The sequence below is a fragment of the Ranitomeya imitator genome, chromosome 3 (assembly GCF_032444005.1).
Source record: "Ranitomeya imitator isolate aRanImi1 chromosome 3, aRanImi1.pri, whole genome shotgun sequence".
Taxonomy (NCBI): domain Eukaryota; kingdom Metazoa; phylum Chordata; class Amphibia; order Anura; family Dendrobatidae; genus Ranitomeya; species Ranitomeya imitator.
The window spans coordinates 664873626-664894509 of NC_091284.1; the positions used below are offsets into that span (position 1 = coordinate 664873626).

The 20884-nt window shown below is 46.4% G+C and overlaps 1 protein-coding gene across 2 annotated transcripts in view; it reads left to right on the top strand.

The window, feature by feature from the left end:
* Window positions 1-1176: 1176 nt before the first annotated feature.
* ITM2B (integral membrane protein 2B) overlaps window positions 1177-20884 on the top strand; it is a 62928-nt gene continuing 43220 nt past the window's right edge. The window contains exon 1 of one of the 2 annotated variants that reach the window (XM_069758295.1): window positions 1177-1515. In XM_069758295.1, the coding sequence (XP_069614396.1) occupies window positions 1423-1515 (93 nt within the window). In that variant the 5' untranslated portion in view covers window positions 1177-1422. The remainder of the gene's footprint in view (window positions 1516-20884) is intronic. The other variant, XM_069758296.1, reaches the window with a different exon arrangement.

Sequence of the window (20884 nt, forward strand, 5' to 3'; positions counted from 1 at the left end):
TTCTGCATTGAAAAAGTCAAACGGCGCTCCTTCACTTCTAAGTTCTGCGGTGCGCCCAAACAGTGGTTTACCCTCACATATGGGATATCGACGTATTCAGGAGAAATTGCATAACAAAATTTATGGTTACATTTCTGTTTTTACACTTGTGAAAATAAAAAAAATGGTTCTGAATTAAGATGTTTGCAAAAAAAAGTTAAATGTTCATTTTTTCCTTCCACATTGTTTCAGTTCCTGTGAAGCACGTAAAGGGTTAATAAACTTCTTGAATGTGGTTTTGAGAACCTTGAGGGGTGTAGTTTTTAGAATGGTGTCACACTTCATTATTTTCTATCATATAGACCCCTCAAAATGACTTCAAATGAGATGTGGTCCCTAAAAAAAAATGGTGTTGTAAAAATGAGAAATTGTTGGTCAACTTTTAACCCTTATAACTCCCTAACAAAAAAAAATTTTGTTTCCAAAATTGTGCTGATGTAAAGTAGACATGTGGGAAATGTTATTTATTAACTATTTTTCGTGACATATCTCTCTGATTTAAGGGCATAAAAATACAAAGTTTGAAAATTGCAAAATTTTAAAAATTTTCGCCATATTTCCGTTTTTTTCATAAATAATCGCAAGTAATATCGAAGAAATGTTACCACTAACATGAAGTACAATATGTCACGAAAAAACAATCTCAGATTCAGCGGGATCCGTTGAAGCGTTGCAGAGTTATAACCTCATAAAGTGACAGTGGTCAGAATTGCAAAAATTGGCCCGGTCATTAAGTACCAAATTGGCTCTGTCACTAAGGGGTTAATATGGTTGTAGTCCCCCCTACCATTTCGGTGCTACGCCCCCTATTATTATTACAGTGGTATGCCCCCCTATATTTAATATGGTTGTAGTCCCCCCTACCATTTCGGTGCTATGCCCCCTATTATTATTACGGTGGTATGCCCCCCTATAATTATTACTGTGGTATGTCCTCCTATAATTATTATGGTTGTACGCCCCCCTTCCATTACGGTGGTATGCCCCCCTATTATTATTACGGTGGTACGCCCCCCTATAATTATTACGGTGGTCTGCCCTCCTATAATTATTATGGTTGTACGCCCCCTTCCATTACGGTGCTACGCCCCCTATTATTATTATGGTGGTATGCCCCCCTGTTATTATCATCATGGTAGGTCCCAGTTCCCTCCTGCTATTATTATGGTGGTACGCCCCCCCTCACCGTTATGATCACGATGGTACGTCCCCGTGCCCCCCTGTTATTGTTTTGGTGGTACGCCCCGCCTCGCCGCCGCTGTGTCCGCCTCCTTCTTCTCACTTCCATCTCTCGCCGTCTTGTGTTCACAACAAAGAGCGGCCGCCTCTCCTCAGTCCCGGAACTCCCGCAGCCGCCACTGCCCGGTGCGGCCCTCAGACAACATGGTGAAATTAGCGTTTAATTCGTCGTTGGCGCAAAAGGACGGAAAGAAGGAAGATGAAAACAGCGAGGTGCTGATCATCCCGGAGAGCAAGGTGAGAGCAGGCGGGGGCGCAGGAGGCGGCCGGTCCCGGCAGTGTCATGGCGGTGGTCGGTGTGTGGACAGGTAATGGTGGCTGCTGCCATGGTGGAGGCCCGACCCGCCGCTGGCGATCAGTGATTGTGCGCAGTCATTGTGCTCTGCTGGTGCCACGTATCATGTCCCGGGGAGAAGCTGCGCCACCTGCGGGCTCGGGTCACCGCTGTCAGCGGCTGCCGGGGGAGAAGGCTGTAAAATGGAGGCAGCTGCTGGTGATGATCAGCTGTGTAAGATGGCGGGCAGGAGCCGCACGTGTGTGCACTGTGTGCGGCGGTACCGCACTGCCCCCTGTGCCAGCATGGCTGCCAGCATCGCACCTGAGCTGTACATGAGCCACAATGGCCTCCTCGTCATCACTGGCCTCAATGGGGCAGATTTCCTCTGTGCTACACACATTGCGGCAACAGCACCCAGTGCCGGGCAAGTGTGGGGGGCAGCGGTGGTCTCCACAGTCCCTGTGTGGCTTGTGTGGTGGGGACACTGGAGCCGAGGGGGCTGGCCCGTGGAGGCCGGGGGCTGGCCCGTGGAGGCCGGGGGCTGGCCCGTGGAGGCCGGGGGCTGGCCCGTGGAGGCCGGGGGCTGGCCCGTGGAGGCCGGGGGCTGGCCCGTGGAGGCCGGGGGCTGGCCCGTGGAGGCCGGGGGCTGGCCCGTGGAGGCCGGGGGCTGGCCCGTGGAGGCCGGGGGCTGGCCCGTGGAGGCCGGGGGCTGGCCCGTGGAGGCCGGGGGCTGGCCCGTGGAGGCCGGGGGCTGGCCCGTGGAGGCCGGGGGCTGGCCCGTGGAGGCCGGGGGCTGGCCCGTGGGGTGGGACTAAGATTTAAAAACAAGAACATTTGGTATTTCAGCGTTCGTGACTGTCCAAAATAATATAAATTTATCCCATTCTTATATTATATATATTTATTTTTAAATTTGATTTAAAAAAGAAAATAGTGCTGATCAGCCCCAAAATGCCAATAATAAAACCTACCGCTCTCCTGCACAGAATGAGCCCCGATACGATGCAATCAACATGAAAGAGTAAAATGGAAAGGAGCCGCATAACGCCTGTCTGGAGGGCGAATGCCAGCTGTGATGGGGCAGGACTGTCCAGTGGTACCATGCACTGACAATTTTTTTTTTCTTTTTTAGTACTTTTGCGCTTTTTTTTTTTCGTGTGTGTAAAAGTGAACAGGTATAAAACTAGGGAGGACATATTTGTGTTGCTTACATAGCCACATCATCACTGTCCCCGATGGGGCTCACTATCTACATTCCCTATCAGTATGTCTTTGGTGTGTGGGAGGAAACCCATGCAAACTCCTTGCAGATGTTGTCCTTGGTGGGATTTGAACCCAGGATTACAGTGCTAACCACTGAGCCATCATGCGGCCCCCCCACACACGGTCGCATGTGATATCTACATTTGCCCTGTACCACGTCTCTTTTCTCACACATCTGTTGGAACATGGGGATCACTTCTTTATAAAATGCCCAAATAAACACATCACCGTGTTGGCGTAATGTCAGCTACTTGGTCGGTATGGAAATGTACTGCTCAGCAATACGCTAGATCTTTTTGATAAAATATGTGCTGAGCAGACGATCCACAAGTCACTTTATTTAGGAATAACCTTGTCTTGGACGGAATTCACGCCAGCATATAAAACAAAAAACACCCGATTCTTCATCCGTATTGTCATCCGTCTCGCATTTGTCTTTACACGTCAGCGGCAAATAACATTTCCAAAATAAGACCAGTTTCCGATATTAAGAAATTCATTTTATCCTTGAGAATCTGATTGTGTGGCTGGATGATCCATACGGGCTCAGTATTTGTCTTTAGTGTACTATGATCCGGTTTGTGTGAAAAATCATCTGAACAACCCAACTGGAATAATATTGGTCCTAGTTCTGTCCGTATGATGTTAGGTCTTGCACACCGCAGACAGACGAAAAAATGATGGTTGTGTGAACGTAGTATAATTTCTGAAAACTCACTTCAGAGTGCGGCCCACTGCCTGTTGTCAGGTGTAATCGCTCTCTAGAAATACAGCCACAGATTACAGCATGTGGGGTTGGGCCCCTGACAGCAAGGAAAACTGAAACAAACTGCATACAGATGTACCAGATGCAGACGTTCAGGGCAAGCAATCCATTAGGAAAAGGGAGGAGTAATGCATTATGAGAAGCGAGGGGAAAGGAAGCTCCAGTACATGGTGGCTTGCAAAAGTATTCACACACTTGACATGCCTACAACTGTGAACAATTTTTTTTTCTGTTTTTGTTGTGAAACGAACAACAAATAAGACAAAGTAACTGAAGACTTCAGTGTGCATAATTATTCACCCCTCTAAAGTCAGCACTTTGTTCAACCTCTTTTTGCAGTAATTACAGCTGCAAGTCGTTTTGGATAAGGCTAGGGTCACATTGTGTTAAAGCAGTCCGATTAGCGCATAGCGCTACGGACTGCGCTAACGCAATGTCCCAAAAGGGATCACGTTAGCCGATCCCGCTAGCGCAGATCCCCGATCTGCGCTAGCGAGGAATGGACCGCGAACGCTGCAAGCAGCATTCGCAGTCCGTCACTCAAATAACGGCACATCACTAGCGCTCACCCAATGTGGGCATGTGCTAGCGATGCGTTCGCCATTACAATCAATGGTGGCGTTAACGGACTACGTTACACCGCGGTGTAATGTAGTCCATTAAACGTACCTCCATAACGCAGTGTGACCCTAGCCTAAGTCTGAACTTTCCACATCTTGACACTGGGATTTTTGCCCATTCCTCAAGGCAGTACGGCTCCAGCTCCTTGAAGTTAGATGGTTTCCTCAGGTGAACAGCGATCTTCAAGTCTCACCACAGATTCTCAATTGGATTAAAGTCTGGGCTTTGATTAGGCCTCTCCAAAACATTTTCAGATTTCCCTGTAAACCACTTGTGGTGTTTTAGCAGTATGCTTTGGGTCATTGTCGTGTTGGAAGGGGAACCTCTGTTCCAGTCTCAAATCACTGACAGACTGAAACATGTTTTACTCATATCCCTGTATTTCGCACCATCCATCTTTCTTTCGACTCGGACCATTTTCCTTGTCCCTGCTGCCAAAAAACATCCCAACAGCATAGTTACATAGTTATTATTAAGGTTGAAGGAAGACTATATGTCCATCTAGTTCAACCCATAGCCTAACCTAACATGCCCTAACATGTTGATCCAGAGGAAGGCAAAAAAACCCCATGTGGCAAAGAGTAAGCTCCACATTGGGGAAAAAAATTCCTTCCCGACTCCACATACGGCAATCAGACTAGTTCCCTGGATCAACGCCCTATCAAGGAATCTAGTGTATATACCCTGTAACATTATACTTTTCCAGAAAGGTATCCAGTCCCCTCTTAAATTTAAGTAATGAATCACTCATTACAACATCATACGGCAGAGAGTTCCATAGTCTCACTGCTCTTACAGTAAAGAATCCGCGTCTGTTATTATGCTTAAACCTTTTTTTCCTCCAAACGCAGAGGATGCCCCCTTGTCCCTGTTTCAGGTCTATGATTAAAAAGATCATCAGAAAGGTCTTTGTACTGTCCCCTCATATATTTATACATGATGCTGCCATCACCATGTGTCACTGTGGGGATGGTGTTTTTTTTTGGAGTGATGAGCTGTGTTGGTTTGACGCCAGATACAGCATTTACCTTTTTACCCCAAAATTTCAATTTTTGTCGTATCTGACCACATCACCTTCCTTAGTACATTTGGCGAGCCTCCCACATGTCTTTTGGCAAATTCAAAACGAACCTTACAATTTGTGTGTGTAAGTAAAGGCTTTTTCTGCCCACTCTTCCATAAAGGCCACCTCTTTATGGCGTGTAGGGCTTATTGTGGTCATATGGATACTCCAGTTTTTCCTGGAATCTGTGCCCTCCCTGATTAATGCACTCACCGGGATGAGAGTTGTGGTGTGCGGCCCTCTCTTGGCAGGTTTGTTGTGGTACCATGTTCTTCCCATTTGATGATAATGGATTTGATGGTGCTCCGGGGGATCATCAGAGATTGGAATTTTTTTTCTCTATAACCCAACCCTGACTTGTACTTCACAACAACTTTGTCTCTGACTTGTTTGGAGACCTCTTTGGTCTTCATGTTGTTTGGTTAGTGGTCTCTTGCTTAATGGTGTTGCAGCCTCAGAAAAGGGGTGTGTGTATATACTGGCAGACATGTGACTCTTGGATTGCTCACAGGTGGGCTTCCTTTCACTAAGTATGTGACTTATGAAGGTAATTGCACCAGAAAAGTTTTAGGGGCTTCATCATAAAAGGGGTGAACATACATCCACCTCTCGTGTCTACATCCACCTCTCGTGTCTACATCCACCTCTCGTGTCTACATCCACCTCTCGTGTCTTCATCCACCTCTCGTGTCTTCATCCACCTCTCGTGTCTACATCCACCTCTCGTGTCTACATCCACCTCTCGTGTCTACATCCACCTCTCGTGTCTACATCCACCTCTCGTGTCTACATCCACCTCTCGTGTCTACATCCACCTCTCGTGTCTACATCCACCTCTCGTGTCTACATCCACCTCTCGTGTCTACATCCACCTCTCGTGTCTACATCCACCTCTCGTGTCTACATCCACCTCTCGTGTCTACATCCACCTCTCGTGTCTACATCCACCTCTCGTGTCTACATCCACCTCTCGTGTCTACATCCACCTCTCGTGTCTACATCCACCTCTCGTGTCTACATCCACCTCTCGTGTCTACATCCACCTCTCGTGTCTACATCCACCTCTCGTGTCTACATCCACCTCTCGTGTCTACATCCACCTCTCGTGTCTACATCCACCTCTCGTGTCTACATCCACCTCTCGTGTCTACATCCACCTCTCGTGTCTACATCCACCTCTCGTGTCTACATCCACCTCTCGTGTCTACATCCACCTCTCGTGTCTACATCCACCTCTCGTGTCTACATCCACCTCTCGTGTCTACATCCACCTCTCGTGTCTTCATCCACCTCTCGTGTCTTCATCCACCTCTCGTGTCTTCATCCACCTCTCGTGTCTTCATCCACCTCTCGTGTCTTCATCCACCTCTCGTGTCTTCATCCACCTCTCGTGTCTTCATCCACCTCTCGTGTCTTCATCCACCTCTCGTGTCTTCATCCACCTCTCGTGTCTTCATCCACCTCTCGTGTCTTCATCCACCTCTCGTGTCTTCATCCACCTCTCGTGTCTTCATCCACCTCTCGTGTCTTCATCCACCTCTCGTGTCTTCATCCACCTCTCGTGTCTTCATCCACCTCTCGTGTCTTCATCCACCTCTCGTGTCTTCATCCACCTCTCGTGTCTTCATCCACCTCTCGTGTCTTCATCCACCTCTCGTGTCTTCATCCACCTCTCGTGTCTTCATCCACCTCTCGTGTCTTCATCCACCTCTCGTGTCTTCATCCACCTCTCGTGTCTTCATCCACCTCTCGTGTCTTCATCCACCTCTCGTGTCTTCATCCACCTCTCGTGTCTTCATCCACCTCTCGTGTCTTCATCCACCTCTCGTGTCTTCATCCACCTCTCGTGTCTCCCCTTTTCCTCATAGTTTGTAAGCTTGCGAGCAGGGTCCTCATTCCTCCTGGTATCTGTTTTGAACTGTGATCTCTGTTATGCTGTAATGTCTATTGTCTGTACAAGTCCCCTCTATAATTTGTAAAGCGCTGCTGAATATGTTGGCGCTATATAAATAAAAGTTATTATTATTATTATATGCACATGACAATTTTTTTGTAATGTAATCCCATGGATTTAATTTATGCCTATATTTTTCTCACTTCACCAACTTTCCCTAAATAGTATTGATTTATTATTATTATTATTATTATTATTATTATTATTTATATAGCACCATTGATTCCATGGTGCTGTACATGAGGATGGGTTACATACAAGTTACAAATATCACTTACAGTAAACAAACTAACAATGACAGACTAATACAGAGGGGCGAGGACCCTGCCCTTGCGGGCTTACATTCTACAGGATTATGGGGAAGGACACAGTAGGTCGGGGGTTGCAGGAGCTCCGGTGTTGGTGAGGAGGCAGCGGTGTCAGTGCAGGCTGTAGGCTTTCCTGAAGAGATGGGTTTTCTGGTTCCGTCTGAAGGATCCGAATGTGGTTGATAGTCGGAGGTGTTGGGGCAGATAATTCCAGAGGATGGGGGATATTCGGGAGAAGTCTTGGAAGCGGTTGGATGAGGAGCGAATAAGCGTGGAGGAGAGAAGGAGGTCTTGGGAGAACCGGAGATCACGTGAGGGAAGATATCGGGAGATTAGTTAAGAGATATATGGAGGCTCAGGTTATGGATGGCTTTGTAGGTCAGTGTTAGTACCGTAATTTGAACTGGATATGCTGAGGAATATCACATAAACAGATTCAGACAATATTTAAACACGGGTTGTCAAGTAATAAAATGGGTAAAAAACCAAGGGGGGTGGTTGGTGAATACTTTTGCAAGCCACTACAGAATGCTCGTGAATGTCATGGGACAGGGCCTGAGAATTGGGACAGATCCAAAAGCGGTTTGTGGATGAGGCAGCAAGTTGGTGTTGGTGTTGCTATGCAGTTTTTGTAACAGGGAAGCTGTAAGGGATCGCACTGCTTCCGGTTGTATTTTTCTGTACTCTGGGGGATTATGTTGCATTACCATGAAATTTACAGTCGGTCTTTTATTACATCAGTCTAATTCTCAGTGGTGACCATTATCCTTATGAGATTTCATAATCAAAACAAGTTTTCCAAGTGGCCGATTCAGCATTAGTCACCAGTGAAGTTTGCACTTGCCGTGTTACTGATAAGGCCAGGCATACATATGTCATGTGTCACTGCTGCGGGCTCAGTGAGTAAAGACGTATGGAAGCATTTCATCTCTCGCTTACTCCCTTACTGCCCGGTGCTGGCACTGGATGTGCACTGCCTCGGCTTATCTGCGCTGTTGGCACGCTAACTATGTTATTGTTGGCTCTGGCCATCCTGGTGACATGTGAGCAGGGTGCTGTGAATGTAGGATTGTCTACAATGCAGCAGGGTGAGGTTGTGGCATCTGTGGTTACAATTAGTCTGAACGCCACCATAGGAAGCATCAGGCATTTCACAATTTCCAGTTCTCATAACGTGAAGTTACCCAGAAGTAGACGAGTTATTGGTAACCTATCTACATGCTGCGCAATAGACGAGGACCTCCAACTACTAGCAGAAGCTCTCAATAGGAAAAAAAGCCCCCCCTAAATCACCGAGAGGGGTCGTTCTCCAGTGCCATGTGTCTCCAGCACAGGACGCGCAGCACTGTCTATGCTCTATTGGCCCCGACCTCCCCAGGGGCCTGGTCATGTGGTCACGCTGCTGTCACCGGCTGATATGGCTATAAATGACGTGTTACTCTCCCTTTGGGTGTTCCGTGCTTGTTAGATAAGTGACCTAAGCATAAGCTGATTACCGGAACAACGGCAACCAACTGCCAACGGTGCAGAGTCCAGTGCTGGCTACTAAACCATTAAATGCCTTTACAGCACGAAACAGGGGACATTATTGTTCACACATGTCAGTTCTGGATGTGTTTTTTTTCTCAGCATACTTTCTGCAGGTGTTCACGTCATAATGCGCCATAAACATCTCCCGATTATTGCATGATTCAGGCACTGGCTGTTTTATCTCATCTAGATATGTTTGACTCTGAAATGCTGTAGCGTTTCTGAAAAAATATATACGTTAAAAGCCACCTGGTACCCTGACTGTGCTGCGGACTAGTCAGACATGGGGGTCCTTTGTGGCAGGTCTCTCCCTACACATTCATAGGCAAAGACCTGACAGTCCCAGGCAGGGGAAGCTGCCGGCCATTAAAGTAGATTTTTCACTGAAATTTGAGTCAAACATGCCTACCTGAGATCATACAGCTGGTACCGGGTACATGCTGCTCAATCCACAGGCAGCATGTGTCAGGTTCACATTAAAAGGAAAATGCCTTTCATAATGCGTATCACGCATGATGGGATTAGGTACACGGGTCTGATCTACATAGAGATCTTATAGATCACTCTGAGCACATGACCTCTCCTGTACAATGACAAAAGTTATTTTTTAAGTTAATATACAGATCCATATTAAAATATATTTGTAACGATAAGGACAACTAATATCTACTATATAATTGTCTAAGCGTCACTTCCGTCTGTGCTGTCTGTCACGGATATTCATTGGTCGCAGCCTCTGTCTGTCATGGAAATCCAAGTCGCTGATTGGTCGCGGCAAAACAGCCACGACCAATCAGCGATGGGCACAGTCCGGAAGAAAATGGCCGCTCCTTTCTCCTCGCAGTCAGTGCCCGGCGCCCACATACTCCCCTCCGGTCAGCGCTCACACAGGGTTAATGCCAGCGTTGACCGCGATGTAACGCACTCGGTTAACGCTGCTATTAACCCTGTGTGACCAACTTTTTACTATTCATGCTGCCTATGCAGCATGAATAGTAAAAAGATCTAATGTTAAAAATAATAAAAAATAGTTATATACTCACCCTCCGGTGGCCCCCCCGGATCAGGAACCGGCCTTTCCCGCTCCTCGCGACGCCCCAGGGACCGCTCCATGCATTGCAGTCTCGCGAGATGATGACGTGCGGTCTCGCGAGACCGCAATGCACTCTTCAGACCGGAGACCGCGAGAAGCATCGGTAACCGCTTCGATCCGGGGGCCAACGGAGGGTGAGTATATAACTATTTATTATTTTTAATTCTATTTTTTAACAGGGATATGGTGCCCACATTGCTATAGACTGCGTGGGCTGGGCAAGTACAGCGCATACATATTCTAGAGAATACCTAGTGTGTGTGTATATATGTGTGTATGACCAAAAGTTTGGACACACCTCATTGAAACATTTTTCCGTATTTTCACGACTATGAAAATTGTAAATTCACACTGAAGGCATCAAAACTATGAATTAACACATGTGGCATTATATACTTAACAAAAAAGTGTGAAACAGCTGAAAATATGTCTTATATTCTAGGTTCTTTAAAGTAGCCACCTTTTGCTTTGATGACTGCTTTGAACACTCTTGGCATTCTCTTGAGAGATATATATATATATATATATATATATATATATATATATATATATATATATATATATATATATATATATATATATATTCCTTGTATCTTGTACTAAAATTAATTTGAACTGTTTTTATTAAACATATTGCACCTTTTATTTTGTGTTATTTATTGCAGGATAGTTAAGATAAAGCTTTAGGGCAGGGGCGTACATAGAAATCATGGCGCCCCATAGCAGAAGTTCTAATTGACCCCACCCCCTCTCCACCCCAAAAAAATAAATTTGGCAGAGTCATAAAAGTGTGTCTCACAAAAGTTCCAAACAAACTATTATACCCCCACTGTGAATTTACAGTACCCTCCACCAGCACGGTCTGATGACCCTACTGTACCCCCTCAACTCCCTGTTCAAAGTATGGTAACCCCAACATGGTATGATTCCCTGCCACACACACAATCCTCCATACAGAATAATGGGCCTACATACAGTATAATGGCCCACACACTTTGCCATCTACTATATAATTGTCACTTCAGTCTGTCTATCTGTCGCGGATATTCATTGGTTGCGGCCTCTGTCTGTCATGGAAATCCAAGTCGTTGATTGGTCGTGGCAAAACGCCCACGACCATTGCCACGACCAGTCAGCGACGGGTGCAGTCCGGCGGCAAAATGGCCTCTCCTTCCTCCCCGCAGTCAGTGCCCGCTCCATACTCCCCTCCATTCAGCCCTCACACAGGGTTAATGGCAGTGTTAATAGACCGCGTTATGCCGCGGTGTAACGCACTCCATTAACGCAGCTATTAACCCTGTGTGACCAACTTTTTCCTATTGATGCTGTCTATGCAGCATCAATAGTAAAAAGATCTAATGTTACAAATCATAATAAAAAAAAAAGGTTATTCTAACCCTCCGACATGGTGCGCTGTCCTCGGCAGTGCAAGCGGCAGGTTCTGGTGCCAAGGATGCTATGTGAGAAGGACCTTCCATGACGTCACGGTCATGTGACCGCGACGTCATCACAGGTCCTGCGCTCATACCAATCCTGGGACCGGAAGCTGCCGCGTGCACCGCACATAGGCGCCAGGACTACAAGGGGCCTTTGGAAGGTGAGTATATGTTTATTTTTTATTTTAAGTCTTTTTTAACCACGCATATAGTGCCCACATTGCTATATAGTACGTGGGCTGTGTTATATACTACATGGCTGCTATGTATTACGTGGGCAATGTTATATACTGTGTGGGCTGCGTTATACACTGCATAGCTGCTATATACCACGTGGCCAGTGTTATATACTATGTGGGTAATGTTATATATTGTGTGGCCACTGTTATATACTGCGTGGCCTGTCTTAACGCATCGGGTATTCAAGAATGTCGTGGCCTGTGCTATATACTATGTGGCTGCTATATACATACATATTCTAGAATACCCGATGCGTTAGAATCAGGCCACCATCTAGTATTGTTTTCACAACTATTTGCTCTACAATAAACCAAATGTTGCTTTCCCACAAATAGGGGGCAACTGGTACCATAAACAAGACAACTATCACAGAAAGTGTGATCAAAGAGTAACCCAATGATCTCACAATGGTACTATATAAAATATATATTTTATTGAACATTTGTTAATAACATTAAAAACATATGAATCACTACATGAAAAAGGTACAAATCCTCAACAATAAGAGGGACTATATAGCCTGAGTGACACCACTAAACCAGGCCCAACATACAATTTAAACAAAATATCACATCATGCTGTAAAATACAAGGTAATAGGGTTTAGCCTGTATGGTCTATCCTAGCATGGAATCCTCTAGGAATCTCAATGTAGTTACCAATGCATACTAGAATATCCCCAGTTGGGAAATATGAAGACCCATATCATGGTTATAACCCCCCATCTTATATTAAAAGATCTGACAGCTTGTATAGACCGGTATATTACCTCTAAAGTAGACCTGGTGTGTGCTCCTCGGCGTCCCTCTGCCCCGACGCGCGTTTCGCAGTAGCTTCTTCTGGAGGCGTGTCAGGGCAGGGGGTAAGCCGGTATATATACGTATGAGCCTACCGTTCATTGGACAATCATAGCGGTGGAACCTGCTGCAGCTGTGTAGAGGAATGTGTGGTAGATGAGTCACCGCTGTGTGCCAGGATCATGACCACTACCGCCCCTTGTACGGAGACCGGAAGTGTCTCACAGCGATTCCTCATGATGATGCCGTACAGGCACCTCAGCTCTGCGCGACTGTACGAAAACCGGAAGTACCGGAAGTGCCCATGAGCCAGGCACTGTACGGAAAGCCAGTGTTAATGCGGCAGGACCAAGCGGCGCATGATCAGATGAACAGTCCCAGCTATAGTGGTGAGTCGGATCACGGACCGGGATTTAGGAGTGTGCGGTCGTCCTAGTCCGACCCACAACTCCGTCCTCCAATGGTCCGCTAGCCGACCTCACCGCCAGTCCCCCATCCGATCATGCGCTCATCCTAACCAAAAAGGGGGGGGGGGGGGGAAGAAAAGTGTATAATGTGGATGTCTATATATAGACTAATGTGGTTGTATTTCTGAATATATGCTGTAATGCCTACTGGAGAGTCTCCAACTACAGAGACTCCCCTATCCCTAGTAATAAGATAACAATATAACTAGGGCGCAACCTCTTCTTTTTCCATACATACTATCGATCTACAAAAAATATCTTAGACTTTATACTAAAATATGTTTTATAATTATACACAAAATGTCATGAATATATAAATATCCTGTATAATACGACATAAAGAGTAAGAAGCTAATGCACAATTATTCAGTATAAAAAAGGGGGGAAACACATAAAAACACATGAACCCCTCATGATGTATAAACCACCAATGACCAATAAACACATATTAAGTACAGATCAATAAACAACCTCCAAACCCCCATCCCTCCCAGGGAATCCCCATCCTGGTCTTGATCCTGTCTCTCTGTTCTTGAACGTTCATGCCGCTATGTATTACGTGGGCAATGTTATATACTGTGTGGGCTGCGTTATACACTGCATAGCTGCTATATACCACGTGGCCAGTGTTATATACTATGTGGGTAATGTTATATATTGCGTGGCCACTGTTATATACTGCGTGGCCTGTCTTAACGCATCGGGTATTCAAGAATATGTCGTGGCCTGTGCTATATACTATGTGGCTGCTATATACATACATATTCTAGAATACCCGATGCGTTAGAATCAGGCCACCATCTAGTATTGTATAATGGCCTCCACTAGCCCTCCAAACAGCATGATGAACCCAACACAAACCTTCACACTGTATAATTGCTTACATAGAGTATAAAGGCCCACAAAAAGCCCTCCAAATATCATTCCACTTATAGTACTCCGTGTAGTATAATGCACCCCCAATGAACCTCCGTGTAGTATAATGCGCACCCCCAATGGACCTCTTTGTAGTATAATGCACCCCCAATGGACCTCCGTATAGTATAATGCAACCACCAATGGACCTCCGTGTAGTATAATGTGCACCCCCCCCCCCAATGGACCTCTGTGTAGTATAATGCACCCCCCCCCATGGTTCTCCTTGTAGTATAATGCACCCCCCCAATGGACCTCAGTGTAGTATAATCCCCCCCCCTCCAATTGTCCTCCATGTAGTCCTCCACCGTTTTGTGGCGTATTATGTATGATTCCATCACATGCACAAATCTGCTATGGCAGTGTATGGCTGCTGTGGAGGTGTTACAGTGACACATAGCAGAGCTGTCAATGATCAGAGCACAGCAGTCTGATAATTTCTCTGCTGTGCACTGAACAATGCAGTGACAGCGTTAGGGAGTAGTGCAGAGCAGTGATCAGTTCACCTCCGCTTCCCGGCAATTCCTGTCACCACATGTACTGAACAGTGTGGGCGGTGACATGGAAACTGGAGTGTAACGGGGTCTACCAAGCTGGGGCACCTCTTTCAGTACCACCCCGTGTTTCAGGAGGTCCACTCTGCTTTGGCTGGAGTCTGAATGAAGGACGCTGGCTGGAATTGCTTGGTTACTTGGGCGCATATAAAAGATCACTGCTTCTCCACGTATTTCCAGTCTGACAACACTTTACTCACAGGACACCGAATACATCACACAGATACAGAGGGCAGGCCAATAGAAAAGCGGCAGGCCAGACATACATTACAATAGCCGCAGGTGGCCGGAGTCTGCCGATATTTACTGTGGGAATTACAAAGGTGGGGGCGGACAAAAGGGAAATATCGTGTCCCCTCTGCCCAGGGGGCAGCCTGTGGGCTGATGCATTAGGGACATGCATCTCACATGGAACCTATTATACATACATATCACTGCACAACATATTCTGGGTGCTGAGTGGTTCCGTAACACGTAACATGGAGTTCATAGCGTAGCCGCAGGCTACAACAAAATGGCTGCAATCTCCTCCCCCATCCCAGTGTGCATGCTCAGGTCACAGCAGGAGGCAGCCGCAGTATAGGAGATGCGGTCGGACACTGACCGCAGTCTCCTATGCCCTGGGGCTGCTGTATTTGAGGTGTCATACACACCGGCAAATGAAAATAGTAGCCCACAGTGGCTGAGGAACAAATTAAATATAAAATTAAATGGTTTTATTTTTATTAAATAATTGCTTAATTATTAATGCAAAAAATAATCACGGGCACCTTCCCTTTAACTGCACTTAGAAACTCATCTGCTTTTTCTTTTCCAATCCTATAGAGAACGTGCACCAAAAACCGTACAATTCAACAATGTTTTTGAACTCGCAGTGGACAGGACAGGCGTTCTCATGAAATCACATCAGCTTTTCTTGGTCCGTTAACCAGATTTATTGCACAAATAAACCTGCAGTAGTTATGCTGTGTGAGAACACGGCCTGGCTTGGTAGACTACTCCTGTAATGCATGGACATAATGGGAGAACAGGAGCCGTACAGACCCTGCATTCGCTCGCAATTCCTAAGAGGTTTTTTTTTTTCTCTAAATCGGACTACGCCTTAAGAAGAAACGCTATTTCTGCACATCGCTGCTTGTTTTTAGGTCATGCAATTGTTCTCTTAAGATATCTGTCCAGTTCCTGGCTGTACGTGGGTCTTGTCTCACTTCCACAGAACAGTTGGCTTCAGTCATTTGGCATAACCCAGCAGAATGTTAGTATTTTGGCTTCCGCTTCACTTTATCCCACGTCTTCTATGCTTTCACTTTGGATTTTATGGATTACTGGTTGTGTAGATCAGGACTTGAATACTTGCACACGTAAACCATTGTTAGCATAGGGCTTCATTTAATTACTGTATAGGAACTTGTATAGGAATCCTAAACATTTATGGCATAAACCTTCCCAGTTTTTGGGTATGCCGGGTGTCCTGGCAGGCTGGCACTCAAAACTTATACATGTACAGTGGCTTGCGAAAGTATTCACTCACTGGCATTTTTCGTGTTTTGTTACCTCACAACCTGGAATTTCACTTTGTAGAACCTCTTTTTTTGGCGGGCAACTACAGCTGCCATTCGCTTTGGATAAATCTCTATGAGATTTCCACATCTTGTCACTGGGATTTTTGCCCATTCCTCAAGGCAAAACTGCTCCAGCTCCTTCAAGTTAGATGGTTTCCTCTGGTGAACAGCGATCTTCAATTCTGACCACAGATTCTCAATTGGATTAGGGTCTCGGACTTGACTAGGCCACTCCAAAACATTTAAGGTACCTTCACACATAACGATATCGTTAACGATATCGTTGCTATTTGTGACGTAGCAACGATATCGTTAATGAAATCGTTATGTGTGACAGCGACCAACGATCAGGTCCCTGCTGGGAGATCGTTGGTCGCTGAATAAAGTCCAGAACTTTATTTCGTCGCTGGACTCCTGCTGACATCGCTGAATCGGCGTGTGTGACACCGATCCAGCGATGTCTTCACTGGTAACCAGGGTAAACATCGGGTAACTAAGCGCAGGGCCGCGCTTAGTAACCCGATGTTTACCCTGGTTACCATGCTAAAAGTAAAAAAAAAACAAACACTACATACTTACCTACCGCTGTCTGTCCTCCAGCGCTGTGCTCTGCACTCCTCCTGTACTGTCTGTGAGCCGGAAAGCAGAGCGGTGACGTCACCGCTCTGCTTTCCGGCTCCCAGACAGTACAGGAGGAGAGCAGAGAAGCAGAGCACAGCGCTGGAGGACGGACGGCTGTAGGTAAGTATGTAGTGTTTGTTTTTTTTTACTTTTAGCATGGTAACCAGGGTAAACATCGGGTTACTAAGCGCGGCCCTGCGCTTAGTTACCCGATGTTTACCCTGGTTACCGGCATCGTTGGTCGCTGGAGAGCGGTCTGTGTGACAGCTCTCCAGCGACCAAACAGCGACGCTGCAGCGATTCGGATCGTTGTCGGTATCGCTGCAGCGTCACTAAATGTGAAGGGGCCTTTACACTTTTCCCCATAACCCCTGAGCGTTGCTTTAGTAGTTTGGGTCATTGTCCTGTTGGGAGATGAACCTCCGTTCCAGTATTAAATCACTGACTGAATACTTTCACAACCACTGTATATGTGACTGGGTCTACCATACTGGGGTACCTCTTTCAGTACCACCCCGTGTTTCAGGAGGTCCACTCTGCTTTGGCTGGAGTCTGAATGAAGGATGCTGGCTGGAATTGCTTGGTTACATGGGCGCATATAAAAGATCACTGCTTCTTCACGTATTTCCAGTCTGACAAAACTTTACTCACAGGACACCGAATATATCACACAGATACAGAGGGCAGGCCAATAGAAAAGCGGCAGGCCAGACATACATTACAATAGCCGCATGTGGCCGGAGCCTGCTGATATTTACTGTGGGAATTACAAAGGTGGGGGGAGGACAAAAGGGGATTATCGTGTCCCCTCTGCCCAGGGGCACAGCCTGTGGGCTGATGCATTAGGGACATGCATCTCACATGGAACCTATTATACATACATATCACTGCACAACATATTCTGGGTGCTGAGTGGTTCCGTAACACAGAACAACTATGCAAAATGTTTTTTTATTAATCTCAATTTATTTTAATTTTATTTAAGTTTTGCTTTAGTTTTTAGTCTCCCAAAAAGGGGCATAAACCTGCAATCGTTTGCTCGCTTATACTATATACTGCAATACCATAGTATTTCAGTGTCTCTTAAAAAATTGCAGCCTCCTATGACAGTTAACTTGAGGTTAAGCTTCAAAGAGGTACCAAAATGGCAGAGACAGGGCTTTCTCTAGTCACCTTCCACGACAGCGGTACAGGAGGATGTCTCCCTGCCCTAATGGGGGACAGGAAACACAGAGGATAAATACTGCCACCTCCAGTGTTTTTCCTGTCCCCTATGGGGCATGAAGAGGTCCTGCTGTGGTGCTGCTGTGGCCGACGGTCAGAGGCACACAGTTAAACTCACTATTAGCCGGGTAGCTGGGGTCTGGTGCGATGCTCTCTTCCCTGTGCAGCTGGTCCCGTCTCCATGCTGGTGTCTGGACTCGGGACCCCTATTCCCGCCCCTCCGGGGGTAAAGCGGGGAGGTGAAGTGTGGCCGGGGGCCCTTTCGCAGCTCCCCGGACTCTGGAGTACGCGCGCAACGGAAGTGACGCGCTCGTACTTTCGGTTTACTCCCTATGCGTTCCATGCTGGAACGCAAGCGTGCCCAGCGCTGCCGTTGATGCTCCAGAGTCGGCAGACATGTGGGGAGTTCCCGCCTGGGCTTCCGCCTTCCCCTATACCTGGTAACCTGGGAGAGGAGCACGCTGTCTCTTGACACCGAACCTCGGTTATTTAACCCTGGCCAGGGTTCACCACCAGGTAAGGCCCACGATCTGTCTGTATGTGACTATGGACGGTGACAAAACCCCCTTCTCTGCGTCTGCAGAGCCCGGCGTCCTCCCTCCTACCGTGAGTAGCGGATGAAGGTCCCTTTTACTTCTGGGTGGCATTTAGACTTAGTTCCCTTCTCTCTCTTTTAGGGAGACAAGGCTCCTGCCCCCAAGAAAGACAAATCATCCAGAAAAGCGGAAGACCGCAAGTGTGTGTGTGCAACGAAGCTTCCTGTATCATACAAGAAGCTTTGTCAGTCCTGCACACACGAGGTGTTACGCACCGAACAACCATCTCTCCTTGAAAGTATTAAATCCCTTATTAAACAAGAAGTGCAGTCATCAGTATCGGCCCTTTCTTAGACCCTATTACCACAGCCTCCTACAAAAAGAGGAAAATATCCGTGATAGTCTGATTCAGAATAGGTTGAAAAACGTTCTTCTAATTCGGAAGATATGTGGGAGAATGAGGGCTCCATTTCTAACCCCAAAGAGGATAATACAAAATATTATTTCTCCTCTGAGGACATATGAGAGTTAATTAGTATGGTCAGGGAGACAATGGGCGTTGAGGAAGAGTAGGTGAAGCAGTCTGTGCAAGACTAAATGTTTGGGGGCTAAAAAACCTAAGAAACTAAAGGGATTCCCAATCCATGAAAATGTGCAGAGCCTCATTCTACACGAATGGGAATCTCCTGACAAAGGGCTTAGTGTCCCATCCGAGTTAAATAAAAAAAAAAAAAAAAAATGCTTCCCTCTAGATGGAGACACCCCTCTGGGATACAACGAAGGTAGGTGTCCAGAGTAGCAAAAAAGATAGCACTTCCATTTGAAGACTTGTCCCAGTTCAGGGACCCCATGGATCAGAAAATGGAAAGTCTTCTTAGGAGATCTTGGGACACATCCACAAATCTCCTTAAATCAAACATAGCATCTACCTGTGTGGCTAGATCTGTTTCATTGGCTCCGCACTCTAGAGGATCACCTTACACAGAAAATATCGATAGAAGTGATTATTGATTCCCTTCCCCTTCTCCAGAAGGCTACTGGGTTTCTTGCTGACGCCTCGGTGGAATTGGTTAGAGTGGCAGCCAAATCCGCGGTCCTTTCCAACTCTGCCAGGAGAGCCCTTTGGTTGAAGTCATGGAGTGGTGACATCATACAAGGCAAAACTTTGTGCCATTCTGTTTCAGGGTCGATACCTGTTTGGTCAAGCCCTTGATGTTATTTTAGACAGAGCCACTGATAAAAAGAAGGCCTTTCCTGAACAGAGGAATCCAAAAAAGAGATTTTTTTTCGTCCCTCAAAAGATCAGACCTCTCAAAGAGATTTCAAAGGCAAGGGCAAATTGGGCCGCTGGAGCTATCCTATAGGTGGAAAGGGAAGAAATATCCTTGTTTCCCAAACCCAGCAAGCTCCAGATAAACAGTGACTACCCCCAGGGGGTCGGCTCTCGAACTTTATCGGCCAGTGGCGTTCCATCTCTTCAAACCCGTGGGTACTCAATACCATTCAAGACGGGCTAAGATTGGAGTTCGAGAGCCCTCCTCCTTGTCGTCTAATGGTTACTCCCTTACAAAGTCTCCATCCCCTGGATGCATTTTTCTCGGGCCTTCAGGATTTACTCTAGACTGGAGTAATTTCTCCAGTTCCTCAACAAGAGGTAGGAAGGGGTCACTATTCTTGCCTATTTCTAATCAAAAAACCTTCAGGGAAGCACAGGATAATTATCAATCTGAAACCCTCGAATCAGGTAATTACATACAGAAGATTCAAAATTGAATCCATAAGATCTGCAATTCCCCTGATAGGTCAGAAGTAGGTGATGGCTACAGTGGATTTGAGGGACGCATATTATCATGTCCCCATCTATCAGAAATTCTGAAAATTCCTAAGGTTCGCAATTTCCCAGGACCGGCTGATCACACATTCAGTTAAATGCCCTCCCGTTCGGTATCTCATCGGCACTTCGGGTGTTCACAAAGATCATGGCGGAGGCAGTGATCTTCATATGACTTAGGGGATTTGCATTATACCATATCTAGACAACCTGCTCATTGTCGCTCCATCTGCCTCCCGTCTAAACACGGACGTGGCAAGGACCCTAGAAATCCTCGAATCCCTGGGATGGATCCCAAACAGAAAAATCGGATCTGCTTCCGTCCACAGAAAATAAATTCCTAGGGGTACTTCTAAATTCGGAGTTAAGAGAATCCTTTCTGCCCAAAGAATGACAGCGGGATCTGGTGCAGAAGATAACAAAATGCAGAACCCTGAGGGCTCCCTCCCTGAGACAGTCCATGCCCATTCTGGGGTCCCTAACATCTTGTATCCAAATGGTATCATGGGCCCAGGCCCACACAAGCGTTCTTCAGACACATGTATTGTC